Genomic DNA, 22,362 nt, shown 5'->3' on the forward strand with positions numbered 1-22,362 from the left:
TGTGTGTATATGTAGAAATGTGTGTGTATATGTAGAAATGTGTGTGTATATGTAGAAATGTGTGTGTATATGTAGAATTGAGTGTGTGCTGTGTTGGTTGTGATTTGAGTGGGTGTGTGTGTGTGTATATGTATGTGTGTGTATATGTATGTTTGTGTGTGTATATATATGTGTGTGTGTATATATGTGTGTTTGTGTGTGTGTATATATATGGACTGTTGTGTGTGTGTTTGCGTGTGTGTGCCTGTTGGTTGTCTGTGTGTGTGTTGTGATTGAGTGTGTGCTGTGTTGGTTGTGATTTGAGTGGGTGTTGTGTGTATGTGTGTGTGTATATGTATGTATGTGTGTGTGTGTGTTTGTGTGTATATATATATGGACTGTTGTGTGTGTGTGTGTGTGTGTGTGTGTGTGCTGTGCCTGTTGGTTGTCTGTGTGTGTGTGTGTTGTGGTTGAGTGTTGTGTGTGTTGGTGGTGATTATGTGAGTGTTGGTTGTGACTGTGTGTGTGTAGTGATTGAGTGTGTGCTGTGTTGGTTGTGATTTGAGTGTGTGTGTGTGTTGTGATTGAGTGTGTGTGTTGGTTGTGGGTGTTGTGATTGAATGCAGCGTTGCACAAACTGAGGGGGGGACGCCCCAGGCGCAAGATTATTTAGGCGGGGCGCGTGCAGCAAAACCTGGTTGTGCAGGCGAAAAAGATGTGCGCGCGCGGGCGGCCAAACAGAATAGTGCAGGTGGGGCCACGTGATTCGGAGGTACGCGGAGGAGCACGCCCCAGCGCTGTGATGTCAAACGCCCCTCCCTCCGGTGTCTGCCTACAATAGCGCTGTGGTCCTGCTCTCCTCCGCTGGCAACCTGCTTCGCTGCGATCCTCTTCAAGTGTGAGGGTCGGCTGCCAATATATCAATCATACTATGAATGTACAGAAATAATAAAAAAAAGTGTACACATTTCCCCGCTCGTGCTTGCAAAATTATGCAGGACACCCTGTGCTCATGCTTGGAGAGTTGGTGATGTCACCGCTCTCAGCGGCAGCGTGGACGCAGCCTAATTTTGCAAGAGCGAGCTGTTGAAGTATGTAAGTATTTAGGCTGCGCTTATAGTGCCGGCGACGCAACGTCGCCCGAAAACAAATGCATTGGCGCCGCCGCGTGCGCTTATAGTAAGCGTGACGTGGCGACGCGATTTTTTGAAGCTGGCAATATTTGATTTTTAAGGGGCTGTCGCCTCATATGACAGCCCCTGAACCAATCAATGGCCTGGTCGCCCACGCCGCCGCCGCAAAGCGAAATACAACTTTCGCTAGCGGCGACGGGTGACGTCGCGGGCACTATACGCGCGGCCTTAGTCATATTTGTATTTACATTGTATACCGTTTAATAAAGGGTTTTTTTTCATGGGATTTTGATTACATCAGGCAGGGGGGGCCCGAGAAATTTCATGGATAAAAAGGGAGGCTCGGCATAAAAAGTTTGCTCACCCCTGGTATAGACAATAGCAGCAATGTCTGGCTGAGCCAACACCTTCTGTTAAGATCCACAGTATCCTTTAGTTTGGAATAACCTTTGGGATCAAATGCATTTAAATGCATCTTTGCCACGCTTCAGCGCCTACGAAATTGCACGGTGTCATTTTAGTGGAGAGGTGCGTGGAGAAAAGCAATGAAGCGCACTAAAATAAAAGCTACATTTTCATTTCATTTTTTAAAGCACTTCCAGCTTCAGCACAGGTAGCTCAATCAGTCCCTGCTTCAGCACAGGTGGCTCAATCAGTCCCTGCTTCAGCACAGGTGGCTCAATCAAAGGCTCAGTCTTTGATTGAGCCTCTCTGATTGAGCCACCTGTGCTGAAGCTGGGATAACCTGAAAACCTGATAACCTGTTGGGGTGGGCTCGGGGACGGGAATTGGTAACCCCACTCAGGAGCAAGTCTCGTTTCTGTGTCTTGCATCTGAAACTCCCAATCCCGGTAATGACATTTCTCTCACCGGTCACCATCATTGGGCATTACCAAATGCGAGCCAGCCTGTACAGCAACGCCAATACTCCATTAATCAACCCCGCGAGTCATATTCTTTGCAATCCCAACACGGCTCGTTTCCAAATCTTATTTTAACCCCTGATGATGCCACAGGCTTATGCGAAGCGGCGTTCGGGGGTCGGCGGGGCATTTCAAAGGGTTAGAGGTGTTTTATTTCAAAAATCAATTTCTCCTGATCAAACAAACTCAAAAACACCTCACATTTGTTCTCAAATGTTAAGAGAGATACTTACTAGTTGGGTATATACACTTGCTTTAATTTGCTCTCTGCTTCCGCCGCTTTCAACCGTTTCTTTAAAATAAGAAGTGAGAAGAGGGTGACTTAACGAAGCCAGTTTGCTGGTTAATTAGAGTTCAGACTGAACCAAACCTGTCCGGGTTTCCAATTCAGGGTTATCCCCCCCTCCCCAAGACGCGAGGCGTGGCTGTGCACAAAGCATTCATGTTCTTGAAATAACATGGAGACCAGCTGGGCGCTTTTGAGCCAATCAGATTTGTGGTTTTCAACCTGTGATCCACGAAACTCTGGGGCTCCGTGTGAGATTACTACGGATCCCCCGGAAACCAAAAAAATGTGGCAAACCAGTTTATTATTCAAGAACCAAAATCATTTTAAGTTGCCATATTAAAGAATCCCAAAAATATATATACAAATATAAAAAATATATAGTCACTCTAATATTAAAAAAAAAAAAGGATATATAGATGTAGAAAGTGGTTAGTTTATTTGGAAAAATGTAAGCTTTGTTATAGCCATAACATTTTTACCTACACAGGATCAATAAGTTGGGCTTCCACGAGTCACCAATACGTTTTTTAAGGGGGTTCACCGAGTCACCATACATTTCTCAAGGGTTCCATAGGTCTTAAAAAGTTGAAAACCACTGAATTAGATACATTTCCCCCAGACTTATCAAAGAATAGAAAAGAAAAAATAGAAAAAAAAAAGGAAAGCTGCCTGTATTTGTTTAGCTTTTTAAATCTGGATGATGTTCTGGCCTCAGTTTTACAGTCGTGAGACTGATCTATAGTGGAAATAAGGGGGGCTCTACTCCAGTCCCTCAAGACCACCCCCCTCGCCAACAGATCAGGTATTAAGGATAAACCAGCTTCAGTACAGGTGGCTCAATCAGCGGCTCAGTCTTCGACTGAGCCACGTGTGCTGAAGGAGGGATAGCCTTAAAAATCGGACCTGTTGGAGTGGGGGGGGGGGGGGGGGGGGCGTCTTGAAGGACTGGAGCTGAGAACCCCTGGTGTGCACTCAAATTAAACCAAAATGTATTTCATTAGTCAGTCACCATTGAAGGATATATTGTCAAGGTCGGAAACAGTGTTTTGGCCCGAAATGTTACATTACCAGATTTCATGTTAATGAATTTCATTTTTACCATCAACTCCTGAGTAGATCCCCCTTCAGCAACATGAAACTTCAGATTCTTCTGTGGAACACAGGAGAGGAGAAAAAAAAATAACCCCTTCAGTGCTAGAGACCTGCAAACTTGTTGCATGTCCCAGAAGCACAGAATGGGTTAAAAAAAAAAAATATCGATGGTTTTTGGAATGAACAGCAAGGGCACCTGGGCTTAAAAAACCCATAAAAAACACAAGTTATTGCTTTCTCCAAACCGTTTAAAGGGGCAATCCCTTCCAGGACCAAAGTGCGTTAATGGCAGTGACCTGCTTATAGGACAGGGTTTGGCTAACTCCAGTGTTCAAGGGACACCACACGGGTCAGGTTTTCAGGATATACCTGCTTCAGCACAGGAAGCTCAATCAGGAACTGAGTCGAAGACTGAGCCATCTGTGTTGAATGAAGCAGGCGCTTCGATTGAGCCACTGGTGCTGAAGCAGGGATATCCTGAAAACCTGACCTGTTGGTGGCCCTTGAGGACTGGCGTTGCCCACCCCTGTTATAGGGTGACTGACGCTTTTTTTATTAAATATATAATCAAAATTGGACACCTTTAAGTATTTTTTACATCATTTTGTACAAAGTTAGTTGGTGAGCACGCTGAGCGGAGACTTGGGGCGGGGGGGGGCGCAGATTTCCTCTGGCTGCTCCCATTTCGGTTGATTCAACAAGAGTTTGCACAGGCAAAAAAAATAAAAAATACCCCTTGCCAGACACAACGACAGAAAAACCACAAATACCAGTGTCTGCCAACCAGGGATGGTTACAAATGGAGAATCCACCGAGGAAAAAGCCGGCGCACAGCGAGAATGGAGCACAGGCTGGACGTGAAACTCCGAGAGTAAAAACTATTCACTGGGCTCTATGACCGAACATGCAGGTGCAGGTGAGTCCCCCGACGCGTTTCACACCGGTGTAGGCTCATTTTTTGCTGTGCGCCGGCTTTTTCCTCATTGGATGCTTCGTTTGTTACACTCATCGGCAGGAAGCACAGAACCCAGGAATTACTCACCGGAACGTTCAGTACGCAAGCGGTTATTCTGCACATCTTATTACAAGCACTGAGCCAGGGGGAGTTTATTTTATTTATGTGGCGGGATGATGTTGTGAAGGTGGTACGGACGGCTCATATATCACACCGGGTATCCCGTCACCGGACCCCCATCCTTCCCCTGAAACGGCTCAGACACCACCATGCATGTCTCCACGCACACAGGCCCTTCTGTCGCTTGTTTTCATGGACTCTCATAGATTCCTGCTTATTTTCCCACTGCCAGCAAATCTTTCATTATAGGAGAGGCTACTGCCAAAGGCTTTTTGATGCACCAGAAACAGGACTGGGTTTCACCTAGTCTCCAATTCAGGGATTGTTACAGAAGTGTCAACGTATTCCCAACGTGAAACGTAATCACATTAAATCAGGGAAGCAAAAGCCTGGCAAAGGAGCTTACACTCCAAAAACAGATCAGGCTTAGATTATGTTTATATTAACCCTTTTGCTGCCAGAGGGGCCTTCCATGCCACTTAGAGTCAAACCGAATCTGGTTATTTTAACAGCACAGCACAATGTCACGCCCCACATCGGTAGCGCAGCAATTCTGGCCGCATGCATCATGCAACACGGGGTTGACATGGATCCACGAGAGGAGATACGGGAGGAGTCGCTCGGGAATGGAATACATTAAGATTCAGGCCTTAATCTGGCAAATCTGAGCTGACCGTGACTCCCCGGACTAGGAAACGTAACATGGTACGTTTTCTGTGACATGATACGCAGAGGAGGATAGTAAATAAATACAGCAGGGGTGGCCAACTCTGCTCCTCAAGCGCCACCAAAAGGCCAGGTTTTAAGAAAGATATCCCAGCTTCAGCACAGGTGGCTCAATCAGTGGCTCAGTCAACGACTGAGCCACCTGTGCTGAAGCAGGGATAGCCTTAAAACCAGACCTGTTGGTGGCCCTTGAGGAGTAGGCCACCCATTGGAATACAGCATGATTAATGCATGGCTATCTATCCCGGACCGCAAACCTGTTTCTCGCGGACCAATGACGTTGTATGCCAATGTAAAACGGTGTTTTGTGTTTAATTGAAGACCGAGCTGTAAGTTACGCGGGGGGCAGCTTTAAGTGTTCCTACCTGTTGAACATATCTGTCTGTCGTCTTCCACATGTAATAATATTCTATTATGCTGGTCAGAGACTTCCACGGTAACTAAAAGACAAGACACAGGATTTAATACAGCAAGAAACACACTCTGGTAACCGTTCCTACAGTTTGACCCAGGACAAAGTTCTGTATTTATGTGGACGTAAGTGACGGTGATTCCTCTGCTCTATGGAACACGTTCTTTAGCAACTGTTAGGACATGGAGATATTGGGCCATATTTACCAAGCAGTGCTATGCCATAAGACACCTTACAGCACCATAAAAGGGTCTTCCAGCGACAGAACGGGTCTTCTGGAGCAGCACCGTTTAGAAAATGTGCCCTTAATGTACTTCTTCCAGATGGATATAAATAATGGAGCTTTTGGCTACAAAAAGCAGTGGGCTCAATTGCCATCTCAGACACTGGCAAGCAGACGGTGTGCACAATACACCAGGATCTTCATTTACACAACTCACTTAGATTGTAAGTTCTTTGGGACAAGGGCTCCTTTTTATCTGATGCAGCATGTAAGAAACTCTATACTCTTCCCATACCCCCCTCCGAAAGAGAAGGTATGGCTGGAAAGGTTAGAATGACAGCTGCTGGCAAGAAAAGATCTGACAATTTAGGATAATGACGCAATGACTTTTGAAAGATGGACAAGGTTGACTAACACATGTATGAAAGATGCTCTTCATACAATATGCAAAAGACAGACAAGGACCTGGTGAGGTCTTTACCGAGAGCAACACTCAGAATAGGGAACGCCTCCGTAGGTAGTGTCCTCTATATAGAGAGATTACTGGAGAACATGCTGGTTGGAGAAGAACAGGAATTCATCAGAGAAGGAAGACGTCACCCGTTACCATCTTGGAGAATACATTCAAGAACTTGATGTGAATACCATATATCTGGGAGTATTAGTAAGGCATAAATATTTATCTGCCAACTTGAATGCTGAAAGTTATAATCTTAAAGTAGGTGAGAAATGTAGAAGGATTAAAAATTGAAGCAAAACCCTGCACTTATCATGGAAATCAGCGAGAGTTCAGTTACATCTACAAAGCCGGGCAGGGCGAGGACCTTCTACCTTCTTAACCACTTCAGGGTTTCCCTGCGTTCACTACCCCGTCTCCACACAACTTGGCTAGGAAAGTCATGTTACTTACAAAGTCCTGCTGGATATCTGTGAAGTCCTTGCCGTATTTCTCCAGGGCTTCCTCAAAGAGGTTGGCCTCAGATGCGGACCACTCCTCCATCTCATCCCGGCAGAGCACAGGGCCGCCTTGCGGGACCAGTGCAGATATTGCTTTGGAAATGTCATAGGAGTTCTTGTGCAACGTGTCCATAGCATGAAACTGGAAAGGCAGTAAAATCGATGCTTTAACTGGACCTTACCATTAGGAAGAAGTTACTCGCTTGGAAGTCAAAGGCTTACAATTCATTACTTGTGATATACAGGCTTAGAATGTTTCCTACGTCTTTTTCAGTGGATTCCATAACAGTGGTTGTGTTACCATTAATGATTTCATTATTAAAACCAGAAGCCCGTTTGGAGACAGAAGAGGGGAGTTGCAAAAAGTCGAGGACTAGGGGAAACTTTACAGTTTGGTACATAATGTAGAAAGGCCAATCCATGTTCATGTGCTTACTGTTTAAAACAAAATTTACAAAAGCACAACTTCTTATCCACATGCACTTTCTGCGGGTCACATTAAAGATGGTGGCTTGTGATTTAAACACCCAGATTTTAGGCTTCATTGTTCGCTTGCTGATCAGACTTCTTGTTTATATTTACAATTCTCTAGAATGGGGAACTACGGTAATATTTCACATTAAAGTAGGTGTTGGGATTGCTGAGATTTATTTGAAATATTTTTGTTGCTGCATCTTTAAAAAACATCAAAAAAGAACTTTAATACGCTTACAAGTTTGGAAAAGAGCCAATAATATCTTCTAGATTTCTATTCTAAGAGTACCAGAAGCTTCAGCATTAAAAGATGAAATGTTGACGTCACGCAGGGACTTATTCTAGAACCGCTGATCGGGCCGCTTTCAGCCGAAACGCCCCATGGACTTTCGGCTGCTACAGTATAAGCCCCTTAGTATTACTGTGTTTATTCGGGGCGGAGAGAGATTGACATGTGTTCCTTTAACACAACCACCCGAGAATCTGGTTGCGTCCGACTCTTCAGCTAGATCATCTTGGAGTTCCTAGACCGGGGTTGGACAACCCCAGTCCTCAAGGGCCACCAACAGGTAAGGTTGAGGATATCCCAGCTTCAGCACAGGTGGCTCAATCAGTCCCTGCCTCAGCACAGGTGACTCAGAGGAACAGTCGAAGATTGCGCTACCTGTGCTGAAGCAGGGATATCCTTAAAACCGGACCTGTTGGTGGCATTTGAGGACTGGAGTGGCCCACCCCTGGTCTAGACTAACCCAAGTGGTTGTTGCACATTAAACTCCTTTGCACATTTCCCTCCCCACAGAGACGCTGCTCAGCTTTTATTTCCCCTGCAAGCAGAGACGATGGGAAGGTTTTGTCCTCGGAAGTTCTTACCAGTGTGATGTCTCGAGAGGCTGCAGCGGCGCTCATGTGCAAGCTGGGCTGTCTGACGGAGCTACTGCAGTCTAACGCGCGGGCGAAGGTACCCACAGACCTGGGAAAGGAAGGCACATTTACCATGTGTGCGAGATTACTATGACAAAAGCAAAAGCCCACGCTAGCCACTGGAAATGTAACCGTGGCCTATTCACGTGGTGCACCTGTCTCATGTGCCTTTGTGCCTGGTCAGACGCTAGGATGGCTTTGCCTGGCCGGCAGCTCAATTTAGGCTCAAAACAGAGGAAGAGATTATAACTGCTCACGTCGGATCAACGTTTCATTTATCTGGCGGGAACCGGGCTGGGACATAACTCCAAGTTCGATAGCCATTACTGGTCTTTACAAAGTGCCATGTCAAGAAAGCCCAAATGAAGGGAATGGCAGCAATAGATTTTAAAAGGTTACGAGGTTATAAGTGCCTTTTCCAAAAAGATCAATCTGTCAACATTGTGTTCCAGTGACCTTATTAATGCTTTTAAAACAGGGGTACTCAGCTCCAGTCCCCAAACCCCCCCCCCCCCCCCTTTTCAGGTCTTCAGAATATCCCAGCTTCAGCACAGGTGGCTCAATCAGTCCCTGCTTCAGCTTCTTCGACTGAGCCACCTGTGTTGATCCTAGGATATGCGGGAAAAAAACAAAACCCCAAGCGCAAATAGTACCCTGGCAGTGCAAATAGTACCCTGGCAGCGCAAATAGTACCCTGGCAGCGCAAATAGTACCCTGGCAGCGCAAATAGTACCCTGGCAGCGCAAATAGTACCCTGGCAGCGCAAATAGTACCCTGGCAGCGCAAATAGTACCCTGGCAGCGCAAACCGCAGAAGGACTACCAAGCCGCAGGGTACATTGGTGATACTCTGCAAAGGATCGAGTTCTTCCTTCTGTGGACGGCCGCCACGGGTGGAATACCAGAGAAGGAAGAAGTGCTGATTTTTGCCATTGCCTGACCCTGGGTGGTCCCAATGCTCGGGTTCAATGTGTGTTTGTGAGTGCAAACTTTTTAAAAATGTATTTATCCTGTTATAAAAGCTAAATTGCCCTATTTTATGGGTCCTCCCATTCCCCCCCTCCCCCCCGTCTCTCTGCGTGATTGCCTCCTGACGGACATCATTGCTGATACATTGTAGGCGGTCACGCCTGATAACCAAAATGTTCTGAGCCATCTGTGCTGAAGCTGGGATATCCTGAAAACCTGATCTGTTTGGGGGGGGGGGGGGGAGAACTGGAGTTGTGCACCCCTGCCTTAAATCACTTCCCTTATGTTTTTATTCTTCCTAATTGACCTTAAAATAAGGAAGTTTGTATAAATCTGATCAACTGATCACGGGAGCAGAACACACAAGACCTGATTTGAAGCCGCCAATGTAAATAAAAAAAGCAAACAAAGATGTCAAAAACAGGACAAGCTTTTTAAAAAGGTGTCAGTCACCAAACCGTGTCCCCGCTGAACCAACCTCTGCAGAGTGGATAGTCATAGAAATTGCTTTCCCCTTACCGTGCTACTACCAGAAACTGGTCTATCTGCTTGTCTGTTAGGGGGTTGTTTGCATCCCAGACTTTCGTTTCAAGATTGACCAGTTCTCTGCCATCTTCCTCCCCTGGCAAAAAAAAAGAGGGTACAACAAACGTTTAGCTGCAGGTTTGCCTTCGCGAGAAGTTTTACAAGCATCGCGCACAATGTCCGGAAGAAAACAAGCATCCGTATCAGCTGTATTTTAACCTTTTCAACTTCGTTTTTATTGGGAGTTTTACAGGAATAAGACGGGAAGGGGGAACAGTACGATCTGCGTTCATAGTGACATATATTCACAGCAAGGGTACAACAGATTTATTAAAACTGTTAGCAGGGATATCTTTGCCTAGGTGCGGCCTCGGAGAGCACCCCCAAATGGGGGAGCTGGGGGGAGGGTTAAAGGAGGACTGTTTGCAAGTCTAAGTTCAGAGCGGGACCCCCCACGTGGTTTAGCCAAGGCTGCCAGACCTTCTGGAATTTTACACATGTATTGTGCAAGTTAGGGGAACACAAACTTTTCCCCCAGCGCACCCCTGCCTGCTCTCCACCGGCTTGCGCCCTCCCCCCCTTTCTTGTCTTCGGCGTCAAATGACGCCGCAGGGTCACGTCGCTATTGCGATGTGACCCCGCAGCGACGAAAACAAGGTAAGAGACATTGCAGAAGCCTCATGCGATCCCCGGCATTTAAGTTAAATGCCGCGGGGAAGAACGCGGGGCCTCTGCAACTGCCACGCCTCCACCCCCCCCCCCCCCTGAAAAATCTTGCGCCCCCTTGGTCTAAGTCAGGGGTGCGCGAGATTTTTCTGCAACTCATCTTACCGAGACTCAGCCGGGCTTCAGGACACGTCTCCATGACAACGCGGCGTCATGCCGCCGCACTAAGGTAAAAGGGGGGAGGTGCAAGCAGGCAAGGGGGCGCAGCAACAAAAGTTTGCCCACCCCTGGTCTAAGCAGCCTGTTCTTTTTTCCCCCATATGGCAGATAACCCAAATCCTCTGCTTGGTAGTAGATATGGATGGCAGCCTCCCGTTTCCAGGGCGCCGCCATGTCGCATCTTGTGGCCGTATTGCTGTGTGTGAGCAGTTTGCTCTCGGCATGGGGTAATTGTTGGAGGGGGTCTGTTCAAAAGAAACACCCATGGGTCCATTGGGAGATCAGCCAAAATACCCCTCTGGTCCTATAGCCTGATCCATAGGGTTCCAGAGTCACTTTAGGGCCACCCCGTGTAGGAAGGAGACTTTTCTCCACAGTACTAGGGCACAGCGGGAGGTACCCCGGGCAGTACCTGGATATTGCCATGGGGTGAGAGTACCAGCGCATCATGACTTTATATGCATTTTCTATGATAGTAGTGCGTATTGAGCTATGTTTTTTTTTTAAACCATTTTAAAAAGGTGCATTTATATTTAAAATAGCACACAAACAAAAAAATATATATATATGTTATTTTACCCTCATCGAGCAGGTCGGTTATATCTGCCTGGTATCTGTTGCCAACTCTAATCTCTCCCTTGTCCGCCAAGAGAGTTTTCTGCTGCGGATCGTAAACTAAAGAATAAAAGAAGAAATCCTAAAAAAAGAAAAGATCAAACAAAATCAAAATCACATGGCTTGGTGCTCACAACAGCAACCGTTTCAAGGGAGCAAACATCCTTAACCCAAAGGAGCGAACAATCAAACCGATAGGAGTCAAAGATTACACGCGTAAGGCCCCGGTAACTCCGCTGCACGCGCGCCCGCGAGACTGGCGGCGCGTGCAGTCGATTCCCCGGCCTGCAGGGAGCTGCGGACCAAAAGACAGGGGGGGGCCCGCGGGAGGGGGGGGGGGGGCGCGCGGCCGTGACGTCACCCGGCAGGTTTGCCCTCTTTGGCTGAACTGCCGGGGGGCGTGGCTTAGCGCTCCGTCGCGCCACAGCGCTGCGGCCCCCTCTCGCAGAGGGCCCGGCGCTATTAAGGGGAGGGCTCTCGTCCCTGCAGCGTCCGCCACAGCGGGCGCTGCAGTTGCCAGCGGGGACCAGGCCTAAGGCTTGGAGTTCAGCCCCCCTGGGTTATTTGACCAATTCACATTAATTTCCACACAGCTTCATAAGAAGAAGGGACGGGCAGGAAGAATTTAGACCTCATCGTGTAATGGATATAGGGGGAGGGGGAGAAGATATTCTGCAGTACAGAGCAAAGGTCTCAATATAGATCGATGACATACCTCTCGTTCCAGGTAAGATTTAAGCGATTCTGTTTCGTTTAAGAGTGTAACACTGCATTTGCCTCTGTGGGGAAAAAAATAAATTAAAAATTAAAATGCAATAAAAACTTGACAATACGCATCGCAGAACTCTTTGGCAGTGAATGAGCTTAAACAGTTTTGCAAATTTACTCTGCAACCCGCTCCGTAAAACTAATAGTGCCGAGTATCCACTTACAGTACAGGTCAGGAAAATAAATAAAATAACTGCAGCTACTATTTTAGATATAAAATCAGATATAAGCGTTTTCTTGGGAAGAAGAATGGAAAAAACACAATTTTCTTTTTGTATTTTGAATGGGTCTTTTTTTCACGTGTGACTAGGAGATCAGTAAACCTCTGGCAGCAAAAAACACGTCCATGCGAACGTACTGAAAATCATAGATTGTAAGCTCTGCAGCGCAAGGATTACCTGAGCCTATAATATCACGTACAGGGCAGCGGTAACTGGAAATACACACAAAATGCATCATTCCCCCTTACATGTCACTAACCCAAACAGCTCACACCAATTCACCCCCCCCCTTCCCCCCCAGCTGGTTTTTTATTTTTTCCCAATTTTTATTTATAAAGGCCCAAAACCATAGAGCATTCACATGGAAACTCCTGATTATTCTCTGCAGCTTCACCCCAGCAGGCAGCACAGAGCCGTCTTGCACACACACTTCAAAGAGTCCGCCTGGTCCTGAGCTCCTCTGATAACGCTCTTTGAAGTCCAAAAGGCGTCACAAAGAGAGGAGGGGGCTTGGTCTCAAAGTTTAGGAAGAGGACCGTTTAAAAAGCAGTGAGCAGAAGGGGGGAGGGGGGCTGAGCAGGGGGGGACCCCCATCAAGATGAAGAACTCTCCAGCCGTTTCTTAGGTGAAGTGGTTGAGCTCCTCACCTTATGTGCGTGGCGGGTAAAGATTCCAGCTGGCGAGACAGGAACAGCTCTCGGTGCCGCAGCTGGTGCTTCAGTTTTTCTGGTAAATCCACCATCTCTGGGTTTTCCATTTCTTCCTCCATTTCCCCTAATAAGAACACAAAGGCAGCATCAAATACAGCCGTTCGGCCCCGCCTTCCAGCGGAGTGAACCAATCGCAGTGGGGCGTCCAAGGGATTAAAGGTCCATAAACACTTTATTCAAGTGCATGGGCTTTAAGGGGGAGGGACGTACGAAGTAGCACCGCTTAGTAACATGGGCCTAAATCATTGTTGGCAGAGACAAATTTCCAAAGAAAGATGGAAAGCGGCTGAGTTTTTGAAAGCAGCAGCAGTTCCCCAGCTCAGGTTTTTTGTTTTTTTAAACCCCTTCCAGGTTGGGAAGTCGGGGGCGTCAGGCAGGATCATTTAATACCAGGAAGTACTGGCAAGCATCTTGGGAAAAGGAGGAATGAATGGAGGTCGGCTCTGGGAACCCCCTGGCTTCTATACTGGTACAAAGAAAAGTGTAAGTGCAAAATTCAATAAATAAAAGTGCATATAAGTCGAGTGATATGTGAATAAAATATTAAGCCATATACTTCTTGAATATTCTTGTGTAAAATACAATGAAAAGTGACAAGACTGGAGGGACCATCGCACCAACGAAACCCATACGACGCCTGTGTTCCAAGTTTTACATGTGAGGGTACATTTAAAGCGTGTCTGTACCAATATACTTTTTTTGATCTGCAACATTGGATCCAGTTTCTCTTCTGTTTCCTATGATCCTGGCAGGAAGATTGAAGTTCATTACAGCCACATGAAAGCCAGAATTTCCACGCAGTCTATGCATTAATAGAATAATTTCATCCACATATCACTTGATTATCTGCATGCTTCATTGTATTTTACAGAAGAATATTCAAGAAGTACTGTATATGGTTTAATATTTTATTCACATGTCACTAGTTTATCTGCACTTAAACTTTTCTGAGAGCTCCCCAAGTTTCTTCCATACCAATCTATTAGAATTTAGGGGTCAATTCTAGTTACGGGGTTTGAGCAGCCATTCACACAACACCTTGATATCACTGCAGCACCTTTATAAGCACCGGGCTATTTTTTCTATTTCACACAAAAGGTAAGGAAGGTTAGAGGACGCCAGCTTTAAATCAGGTAACACAATGGGGCCACAGGTTCCTTGCTGCTTTACAACAGATCAGTACAAAGTTGAACTTCATCCTCAATACAGAGGAGATCCTGTGTATTGGGAAGCTCCCAGCCTCTCATGCTCAGCAACTGCTGGTTGTAAGCGCGTCACAATTATACACCCCCCACCGACACGGAAAGCGCACAATGCAATGACGCCCGACATCTTTTAGGCTACCCAATATTAAAGCAGGTGTCAGGCAATGTAAATGGAGAAAGGAAGACAATGCTATTAAAGGGCAGTCTCGCACGCGGGTAAAATGAACGACAGGGATAGGTTTAACAGATTAAAATACTAAGTGATTGATGCTTTCCGCCTTTTCGCTGGCGGAGGTCTGGCGTCAGCAGCGCACCACCGAAACCGCTGGGGTTGGCGGTCACGTGATTGCCGCCGCCCGATGTAAATGTACTATTCCTTACAGGTGGGGAGGGTGCTATAGGGGTGTGCTTAGGGAACACTTGGTCCATATGTTCTCTATATTCAGAGTCCCAGTTAAAAATGAAACAAGTTTCTAAAGATTTAAAAAAAAAAAAAAAATTGCTTTATGCAAAATGACACACGTTTAAGGAAGTGCGCTACACCGCTTTGTGGTTTAAAAATAAATGTTCTGTATTGCGAGCTCAATGGGACTAGCCCTTTAACCAGGTCACATGCACAGGTTCATTTTAACCCTAGGAGGGACAGCAGGTGTGCGTGCGCGAATACACACACTGCTCTTTTCGAGTGGGCTCAAACTGCACCCCCAGACCCGCCACAAAAGTCAGAGATTAGAAAGTACAGAGAAATCAATATACAGCAGACTTCCATTTAGGGGAAACGAGCCATCATAGAACTGCCTGCAGACATCTCAAGAGTCAGCCGTATAGCTCCAGTCATCAGCTGAACAAAGGCAATTAGGAGATCGGCGGTACAGACTGGAAATGTATCAGAGACACGAATGCAAAATGAATGAGAGAAGATGAAGGAAAAAAATAAATACTCTAAAGAGCTGATAACACACACACACACACACACACACACACACACACACACACACACACACACACACACACACACACACACACACACACACACTACACCAAAGCTTTTCACTGCAACACTTGAATTGTTTACGACATTAGATTGGGAAAAAAATGGAATCAAAATGAACGGTGAATATTTGAATCACATACGATTTGCAGCTGACATTGCTATTTTTGCCACAAGTTCAGAATACCTCAAATTGGAGAATTCGCAGAAGCACCAAAGAAAATGGAACACAAGACCAAAGTGATGTTCAACAAATGTGTCAACTCTACAAAGATTAACACAAATGGAATAGAACAAGAAGACTATGTCTACCTTGGCAGGCAAGTGACGATGGATGGGAACCTCGTGAATGGAAATAGGAGAATGAAGATGGAATGGAGCACATTTGGAAGAAACAAGACAAACAAGCAAGGGAACCTTCCATCGTGCCTCAAGGAGGAAAGAGTTTGAACCGTGTATCCAGCCCGTGCCCACGAATGGATAAGAGACTTGGGCTTTAAACGCAAAGATAATTCACAAGCTTCAGACAACACAAAGTACAGTATGGAGAGATGCATGCTGGGTATTACCCGAAGAGACAGGAAAAAGAATGAATGGGTTCTAAACTAAACAAATGTCTGGGACATCATCAGAAGAAGGGCGAAGAAATTAAAATGTCAGTCAACCAGACATATCCCAAGAAGAAATGACCATCGTTGGACTAAGTTGGTACTCGACTGGCTTCCAAGGGAGATTTAAAGACCAAGACGACGACCAAACGTAAGATGGGAGGATGAAATTAGAAAATGGGATGGAGCAACGTGGAGAAGAGAGGCTTAAACCGCAGCACCTGGAAGATCATCGCGAAGGCTGGATATGATGATGAACCCATCTCAGGAATGGACACATATACATACATAATAATAATACAAAAATAATTTTATTATTAGGAGCCAGTTTCATTGTGTGGCAAGATGGAGGGGAGCTTTGTGTGTCAGAGTGTATCTGTGACACACACTCACCGACACACTTCTGTCAGTCAGAAGAGAGAGCAGGGAAGGGCAATCCCGGAAACGCTTTGCCTCACTCCCTCCCCCCCACCGAAGTAAGCCCTCCCATCCAGACTAAGCAACACAGCACAGACGGACGTCTCGGTCACCAGCCCGACCGGACACAGCGTGCACTCATCCTGCTTTGCGGTCTCGCTAGTGAAAGCAGGATAGGTCGCACTGTTACCGGTCATGGCGGCAAGTGACAGGGGACTTTATAAAGATCGATATAATCTCTCAAACATGACAAAATGTATGTAAATGCCGCCAGATAATCCTATCACGGAGATGTCAGCGCAATCGAAAATGGAAAGACTATTAATATCATGTAAAATACAAACATTTAGGATATTATGATAAAACCCGTGATTCTGCACAGACAAATATTTGAAGTTCTGATGAAGGTAGCTTCTTGGGGTAGAAGCGTTGGTTTGCTTACAGCATTGCTGCCTCCTCTTGCAGCACAAGTACAATGGCATCATTTGAGGATATCATGGTATTTTGACAACTGCTTTTCTGCATCCTTAATTAATAATCCTTTGCTTTAGGAGTGCGGATTGTCACCCAATCTAAAAACAAACCTTCTACCCTTGTCACCCAAGAAATTAGTCACCAAAACAGGACGGGGAATATCTGCTTGTCTAAGGGATGTCAAAACAGATCTCATCACACAAACTGCAGGGACTTTTCTACGTTGCTCCTCATTTTCCATAGAAAGGAATGTTTTATTTTTTAATATAAAAAGAAAAAACAAAATCTACAGGTGTGTGCGTTTTAAGAGAAGTGCTAGCGGAGAGGGGTTAATCTGCGGCTTGTAAAGGGTCTTTCCCCACTTCCAGCTCAATGCATTTACCAATTTACAGGAAGAGGACATTGACACGATCCAACTTTTTGGTTTAATGGGTGAAATGGGAAAGATTCATTCACTTAGCGCTTCTGTGAGATGGAACAGGACAGAGGTAAATATTATAGAGCCGCTTCAATAATTCTGACCTTTTGCAAGTTTAACCACTCCAAAACCACTTGGAAAACATGCCAGTGCAAAGCGGGATTACTTTACTGCAAACCACAGGCTACGCATGGCATAAAGTGGAGTCACCCGACTGCTCTGCATTGGAATTTAATAGGATCAAAACAAAAAAGATCTTATATGGGGACTTCTGACCTCAAGAGCCATACAATTAGCACGTGGTCATGTATGGAGAAGGACAGAGCTTTCACCAACAGGTCCAGATTCCCTAAAGGGTGCCAAGCTTGAATACCCCCCAAATCCCATTCAAAGATACTGTAGTTACGGCGCGCTCAAGCTTAGCACCCTTTAGTTAACCTGGACCAAAGTGAGTTCTCTATTTAAGCAGCTGTAAATCTGCTTCCCAGGGCCAGAGAAAAAGCTGAACTTCTTTAAATGAAAGGGACCAACATCTTCCCCCGCAAAGGGAAGCAGCTTCACAAAATGTGCGAATAAGGATCAAAAAGGGTAAAGGAGAATGTGGAATTGACTAGCACCAATAATTTGTACACGCGACATTTTTGAAAGCTAAAAGATGCCACATTGTTGAAGTTTTTCAAGTGCCCAACTTTCCAGCCTTACAAATATTACAAAATATATTATTCTTTTCTTTTCAGAGTTCTAGTAACCGTATTCGTTCTGCAAAATGCAGATTCGTTATAGGCTGCGATACCTTTTAGCGGAAAAACAGAAGAGTTCTTCGTAGATGGAATTAGCATGTACAGAGCTTTAGAAATCTCATAAGTGACTTCTTCACACGTACCCTTCCTTCCTTCTTTCCTTCCTATTGACCTGGCTGAGCTGTGCCTTCCATGGACGTAGATCAAAGTTCTAGTAACCACATCGTTCATGGAGAAATGCGGATTGGTTGACGGCTGTGAAGTCCTTTAGCGGACCACGTGATCAAGAAACCGATGAAGGTTTCAAAAAGCTCTGTACATTTCATCCATGAAGAAATCGTATGTTGGGTTCGCTGAATGGTATCCCAACTTACAACCAATTTGTTCCTTTTTCAGAAAGGCGTCAGCCGCTACTTTTGGCCTATTCAACATAGTTTCATTATTTCACCTTGGGTCAAAAAGAGGACGGATCCTTAAAAAAAAATGATCACTTTCAGAGAGCCAAGATCAGGCACAGCATTTATAGGTAATAGTGATCTACTTACGGGCATGTTTGTCTGCCAGAGAAATTAGTGTGCTGGAGATATCCCTCCTCCGGTAAAAACAGACCACCTTGGCTTCCACGTTTCCGTTTGCCGTCTGCAAGAAAGGACATTCTTTAGTACGCATTTAAGTTAGCATCGCCAAGTCCGCACACAAGACGATCACGGTCCGGGCGAAACAAGTGTTGAAAGAGGGGGGTCTTACAAAGTACAGGAAGACAACACAAATACAGGTCTTAATTCCCCAAGGTTTTTCCCTTCCTTTTAATGTCATGCAGTGTATGAACCGCAAGGATCAAGTTCCTTGGTGAAGAGAGGCAATGTAACAGCATCTTACTACGAGCTGCCCCTGAATGGGTACTCCGCTTTGTACTTTGGATAAAAAGGATACAAACCTCTGACAAGGGCAGCAGTAATAATATTATTATTATTATTATTATTAATAAATTCACACACTGGGGCATTTTACACCAAACAGATCAAATATATACAGTAACCGGTGCTGCTGGTTCAAGAAGTACCTGTCAATAGAAGTAGATCCAGAGCCCTACGGATTTTATAATCAAAAGATACATTTATTTAAGCCACACAATGTTGCGACCAAATGGTCTTTATCAAGTGACACGTCATGATAAAGACCATTTGGCCGAAACGTTGTGTGGCTTAAATAAATGTTTCTTTTGATTATAAAATCCGCAGTGCATTATACACCAAATCATTCAAACAGGACCAGAAGAAAAAGAAAAAATGGCGATATGGAAACAGGAAGGCTCTGATCACAGGTTCCAGAAGGAAACCGCAAGGGGAATGCACTTCGTACACAGAAATGTGATACTCCAAGTATAAATAAAAGAACACAAACGATAAGGAAGCATTATAAAGAGACACATTATACCTTGTTAAGTTCTTCTATTCTTCGTATTAAGTAGGGGTTACTGGAAGAGTTCTCAAAGTAAACGTAATCTGAGAAAACAGAACATAAATAAAGAGAAATTAAAAATAATAGAATGATCATTAAAGCTGCAGTTCAGTCAATATCCTGCATGTGTTTTTTTAATAAATCAGTTCTGTAGTAAGAAAAAATACTTGTAGCATTTTCTGTTTTTAAAAAAACAACGTTGAACGACCAATTTTCTTGTATTCTATTTTAACAACCATTTGCTAAGGCACTGCCCCTTCATGTCCTGTCACAAGCCCTGGCACACCCCTTTGTCAGCCCTGCCCTCCCTCTAGCACATGTCAGTGCAGGAGTGTTCATGAATATTCATGAGCTTCCACTGAGTGACAGAAGCAAATAAAAACATATGCCAGCTCTAATTATGTCACCAAATTTCGCCTATCAATACATGGAGAACGAATTGACCGGCAGCTACACAGTTCTTTAGGTAAGTAGAGATTGCCCACATGAAACTATTGAAGTAAAAAAATAAATAAAAAAAATAAAAAAAGACTGAACTGCAGCTTTAACATGACAGAATCCTACAGTATCATTTTCTCTACTTTGATCAAACGGAACAGGTTTTGCAGACATCTGAAAATATTTTTTTACAAGAAGGGTTTAAAGAAACGGGCACCAATTACAGATCTGATCGCAAAGCCATGCGTCGCGGACCCCGCTAGCAGAGATGGGGTTAAGAACCAGTGTAAAACAAACAGTACTTTAGTGTTGGCATAAAGACGAGACTTGCATGTGCGGCAGGCGGTCTCTAGCGGTCTCTCCAAAACGTGAGGCATAAAACTGATTGCGAACACAAAGACAGCACAGAGGTTTATTGCAGGAATCCGCAGGAATCTCTGAATTAGAGAACAGCAGGATGGTCTACATTTGGCAGGGGGTTTCTCCAGCCCTCCAAGATTATTTCACTTCAACCATGGTTTCTCTCTGCAGTCTGCTTGTTACACTACCCCCCCCCCCCCCTCCAAAAAGCTTCCATCCTTTTCGCAAAAAAAAAAAAAAAAAAAAAAGGCACATAAACGACGCAACGCTCATTACCTCTTGTAAAAATGTTCTGCCACGCTGGGTACGGGCTAATGGAAGGCACCATGTTTATACAAACTCAACAAGAACTGAACGGTATTATGCTGATTATTTCGGTTTATGCAGAAAATTCATTAAAAAAAAAGGGGGGGGGGGGGCAGTTCCTCCATGAACCGAAGTGAGCTAAAGGCTGTGGCATGTTGGTCAAGCGCCATATTTACCGAGCGGTGCTACTACTCCATATGCCGGCTCCTTAAATGGGGGACCTTACAGCGTATTCTGCTGTTCGTACAGGCAAATGGTGGATACTGGAGTTCCCCCTTTTGTTCACCTTATGACCGCAGCTTAATTAAGTTTAAAGAGATACTGGAGAAGAATCATTATCAGAACAAGGCCTGGGACATGGTACAGTAGGCCGTGCTGGTCTGTGCTGAGCCGATGCACTTACCCCCTGCATCTGTGATCAGCGCTGCTTTAGCAGCCGCTTCCGCATGCGTGCGGAGGCTCAGAAATTTTCAGCAGACAGCCTGGTTTGAATTTCGGCGCTGAGGAGCGGTCACGTGACCGCAACCATCCAATGGGAATGAGGGACTAGCCCCGCCTCCCACTGGATGCCTCCGCTCCCAAAGCGCACTCACTGCCTACCAGGACGCAAAAAAGCCCCAGCTTGAGCAGGCGAGGCAGAGCAGGAGCGCGGCCCGAGGCCTAAAAAGTAATGTACTAATAACTCCTTTCATATAGTAGTTCTGCTACATGGAACTGCCCCTTTGAAGAAGCTTTTTCATGGGGGGGGGGGGGGGGGGGAGGGGGGAAGACTCAACCACAATACGCTCGACTCTGAGGACCCCCTCTCCTAGATCCATGCAAGTTCAATTAAAGATGGCCACTACGTCGCTCAACAACAACCTATTGGCCAGTGGGAGGGAGGCTGGTCGGTCATTTTAAATTTCATCTCGAAAGGACATTATCGTAAAAAGATACTTTTTTTTTTTTTTTTTTTTTAGGAAGCAGGGGGTCCCTGGAATTGAAAAACCAATGACTGTAACAAACCTCATAGTAACAATGAATGCATTCACTTTGTATTGAGGACAGAGTAGACATAACAGCAAATACTTAGATCAGGAGTGGCCAACTACCGTCCTCAAGGGCCACCAACAAGTCAGATGTTTAGGATATCCCTGCTTCAGCATAGGTGGCTAGACTGAGCCACTTGTGCTGAAGCAGAGATCTACTTAAAACCCGACCTGTTGGTGGTCCTTGAGGACTGGAGTTGGCCACTCCCGACCTAGTCAAAACGTGTTCCCCACCTAAAATTACAAGTACAGTCGAGTCTCAGTAACCCCTTAAATGGGACCAATACCGTGTCGGATAACCGAAATGACGGATAATACAGAAAGTATTATCCTACTTCTGCGGCTCCCTCTTCTCACTTACCAGGCTAAGGCTGAGTCCATAGAAGGACAGGCCGCGCTGAGCCGTGCGGACGCTCCGCGCTGAGCCCCTGCATCCTCAATGAGGATGCCTTGAGAGGGGGCTCCCGCGAGCGTCCGCAGGCGTGCTGAGGCGCTGGATTTTTCAGCCGACAGCCAAGCTGTTTTTCAGAGCGCTGTCAGCTGAAAACATCCAATCAGCGTGAAGCAGCGTCAACGTCACTGCGCCGTGACGTTGGTGCGTCGCGGGCAATTGGCCCAGCGACATCACTACCCCGCCTCCCTCAGTCTCCCCCCGCCTCCGATCGCGCCCGCTGGCTCGCCTGCATGGGCATGAAATCGCGCAGATTTCAGCAGGCGAGCCTCAGCGTCAGCGCGGTCCAGCCCTGCTACCCCTTCTATGGCCCCAGCCTTACAGGCAGCGGCAGAACAGGATGATCGAGGACCACCATGCCAGCGGAGCAGGGCAGCAGAGGCGTTGCATGGCGGGCGGTGGCGGCAGCAGAAGAGTATTAGCACCATGCGCGCAGCACAGGAGCCCGGCTGGGGAGGAGCGGCCCCAGCGGTCCGACCGGGGAGTCTTCACTGACTTCCGGTGTCTGCCGCGGAGGCGTGCTCCTACCCGGCTGTTCTCCTGTGCTGCGCACATGGTGCCAATACTCT

The 22,362-nt window shown here is 45.9% G+C and overlaps 1 protein-coding gene across 12 annotated transcripts in view; it reads right to left on the reverse strand.

Moving 5' to 3' along the window:
• The window catches only part of MTA1 (metastasis associated 1), a 65,007-nt gene that overhangs the window by 36,266 nt on the left and 6,379 nt on the right, over positions 1 to 22,362 (reverse strand). For 6 of the 12 annotated variants that reach the window (XR_012803766.1, XM_075613460.1, XM_075613461.1 and 3 more), the window contains exons 2-12: positions 19,187 to 19,254; positions 18,295 to 18,388; positions 12,834 to 12,960; positions 11,913 to 11,976; positions 11,162 to 11,279; positions 9,692 to 9,794; positions 8,154 to 8,253; positions 6,763 to 6,951; positions 5,583 to 5,657; positions 3,424 to 3,474; positions 2,269 to 2,327 (exon numbers count right to left, since the gene is read on the reverse strand). Coding sequence is in view for 11 of the 12 variants with exons in the window: in XM_075613460.1 (XP_075469575.1) it covers positions 2,269 to 2,327; positions 3,424 to 3,474; positions 5,583 to 5,657; positions 6,763 to 6,951; positions 8,154 to 8,253; positions 9,692 to 9,794; positions 11,162 to 11,279; positions 11,913 to 11,976; positions 12,834 to 12,960; positions 18,295 to 18,388; positions 19,187 to 19,254 (1,048 nt within the window). In the remaining variant the exon portion in view is untranslated. The remainder of the gene's footprint in view (positions 1 to 2,268; positions 2,328 to 3,423; positions 3,475 to 5,582; positions 5,658 to 6,762; positions 6,952 to 8,153; positions 8,254 to 9,691; positions 9,795 to 11,161; positions 11,280 to 11,912; positions 11,977 to 12,833; positions 12,961 to 18,294; positions 18,389 to 19,186; positions 19,255 to 22,362) is intronic. The other 6 variants (XM_075613465.1, XM_075613463.1, XM_075613462.1 and 3 more) reach the window with 1 other exon arrangement.

This window comes from Ascaphus truei, chromosome 9 (genome assembly GCF_040206685.1).
Source record: "Ascaphus truei isolate aAscTru1 chromosome 9, aAscTru1.hap1, whole genome shotgun sequence".
In the NCBI taxonomy this organism is placed as follows: Eukaryota; Metazoa; Chordata; class Amphibia; order Anura; family Ascaphidae; genus Ascaphus; species Ascaphus truei.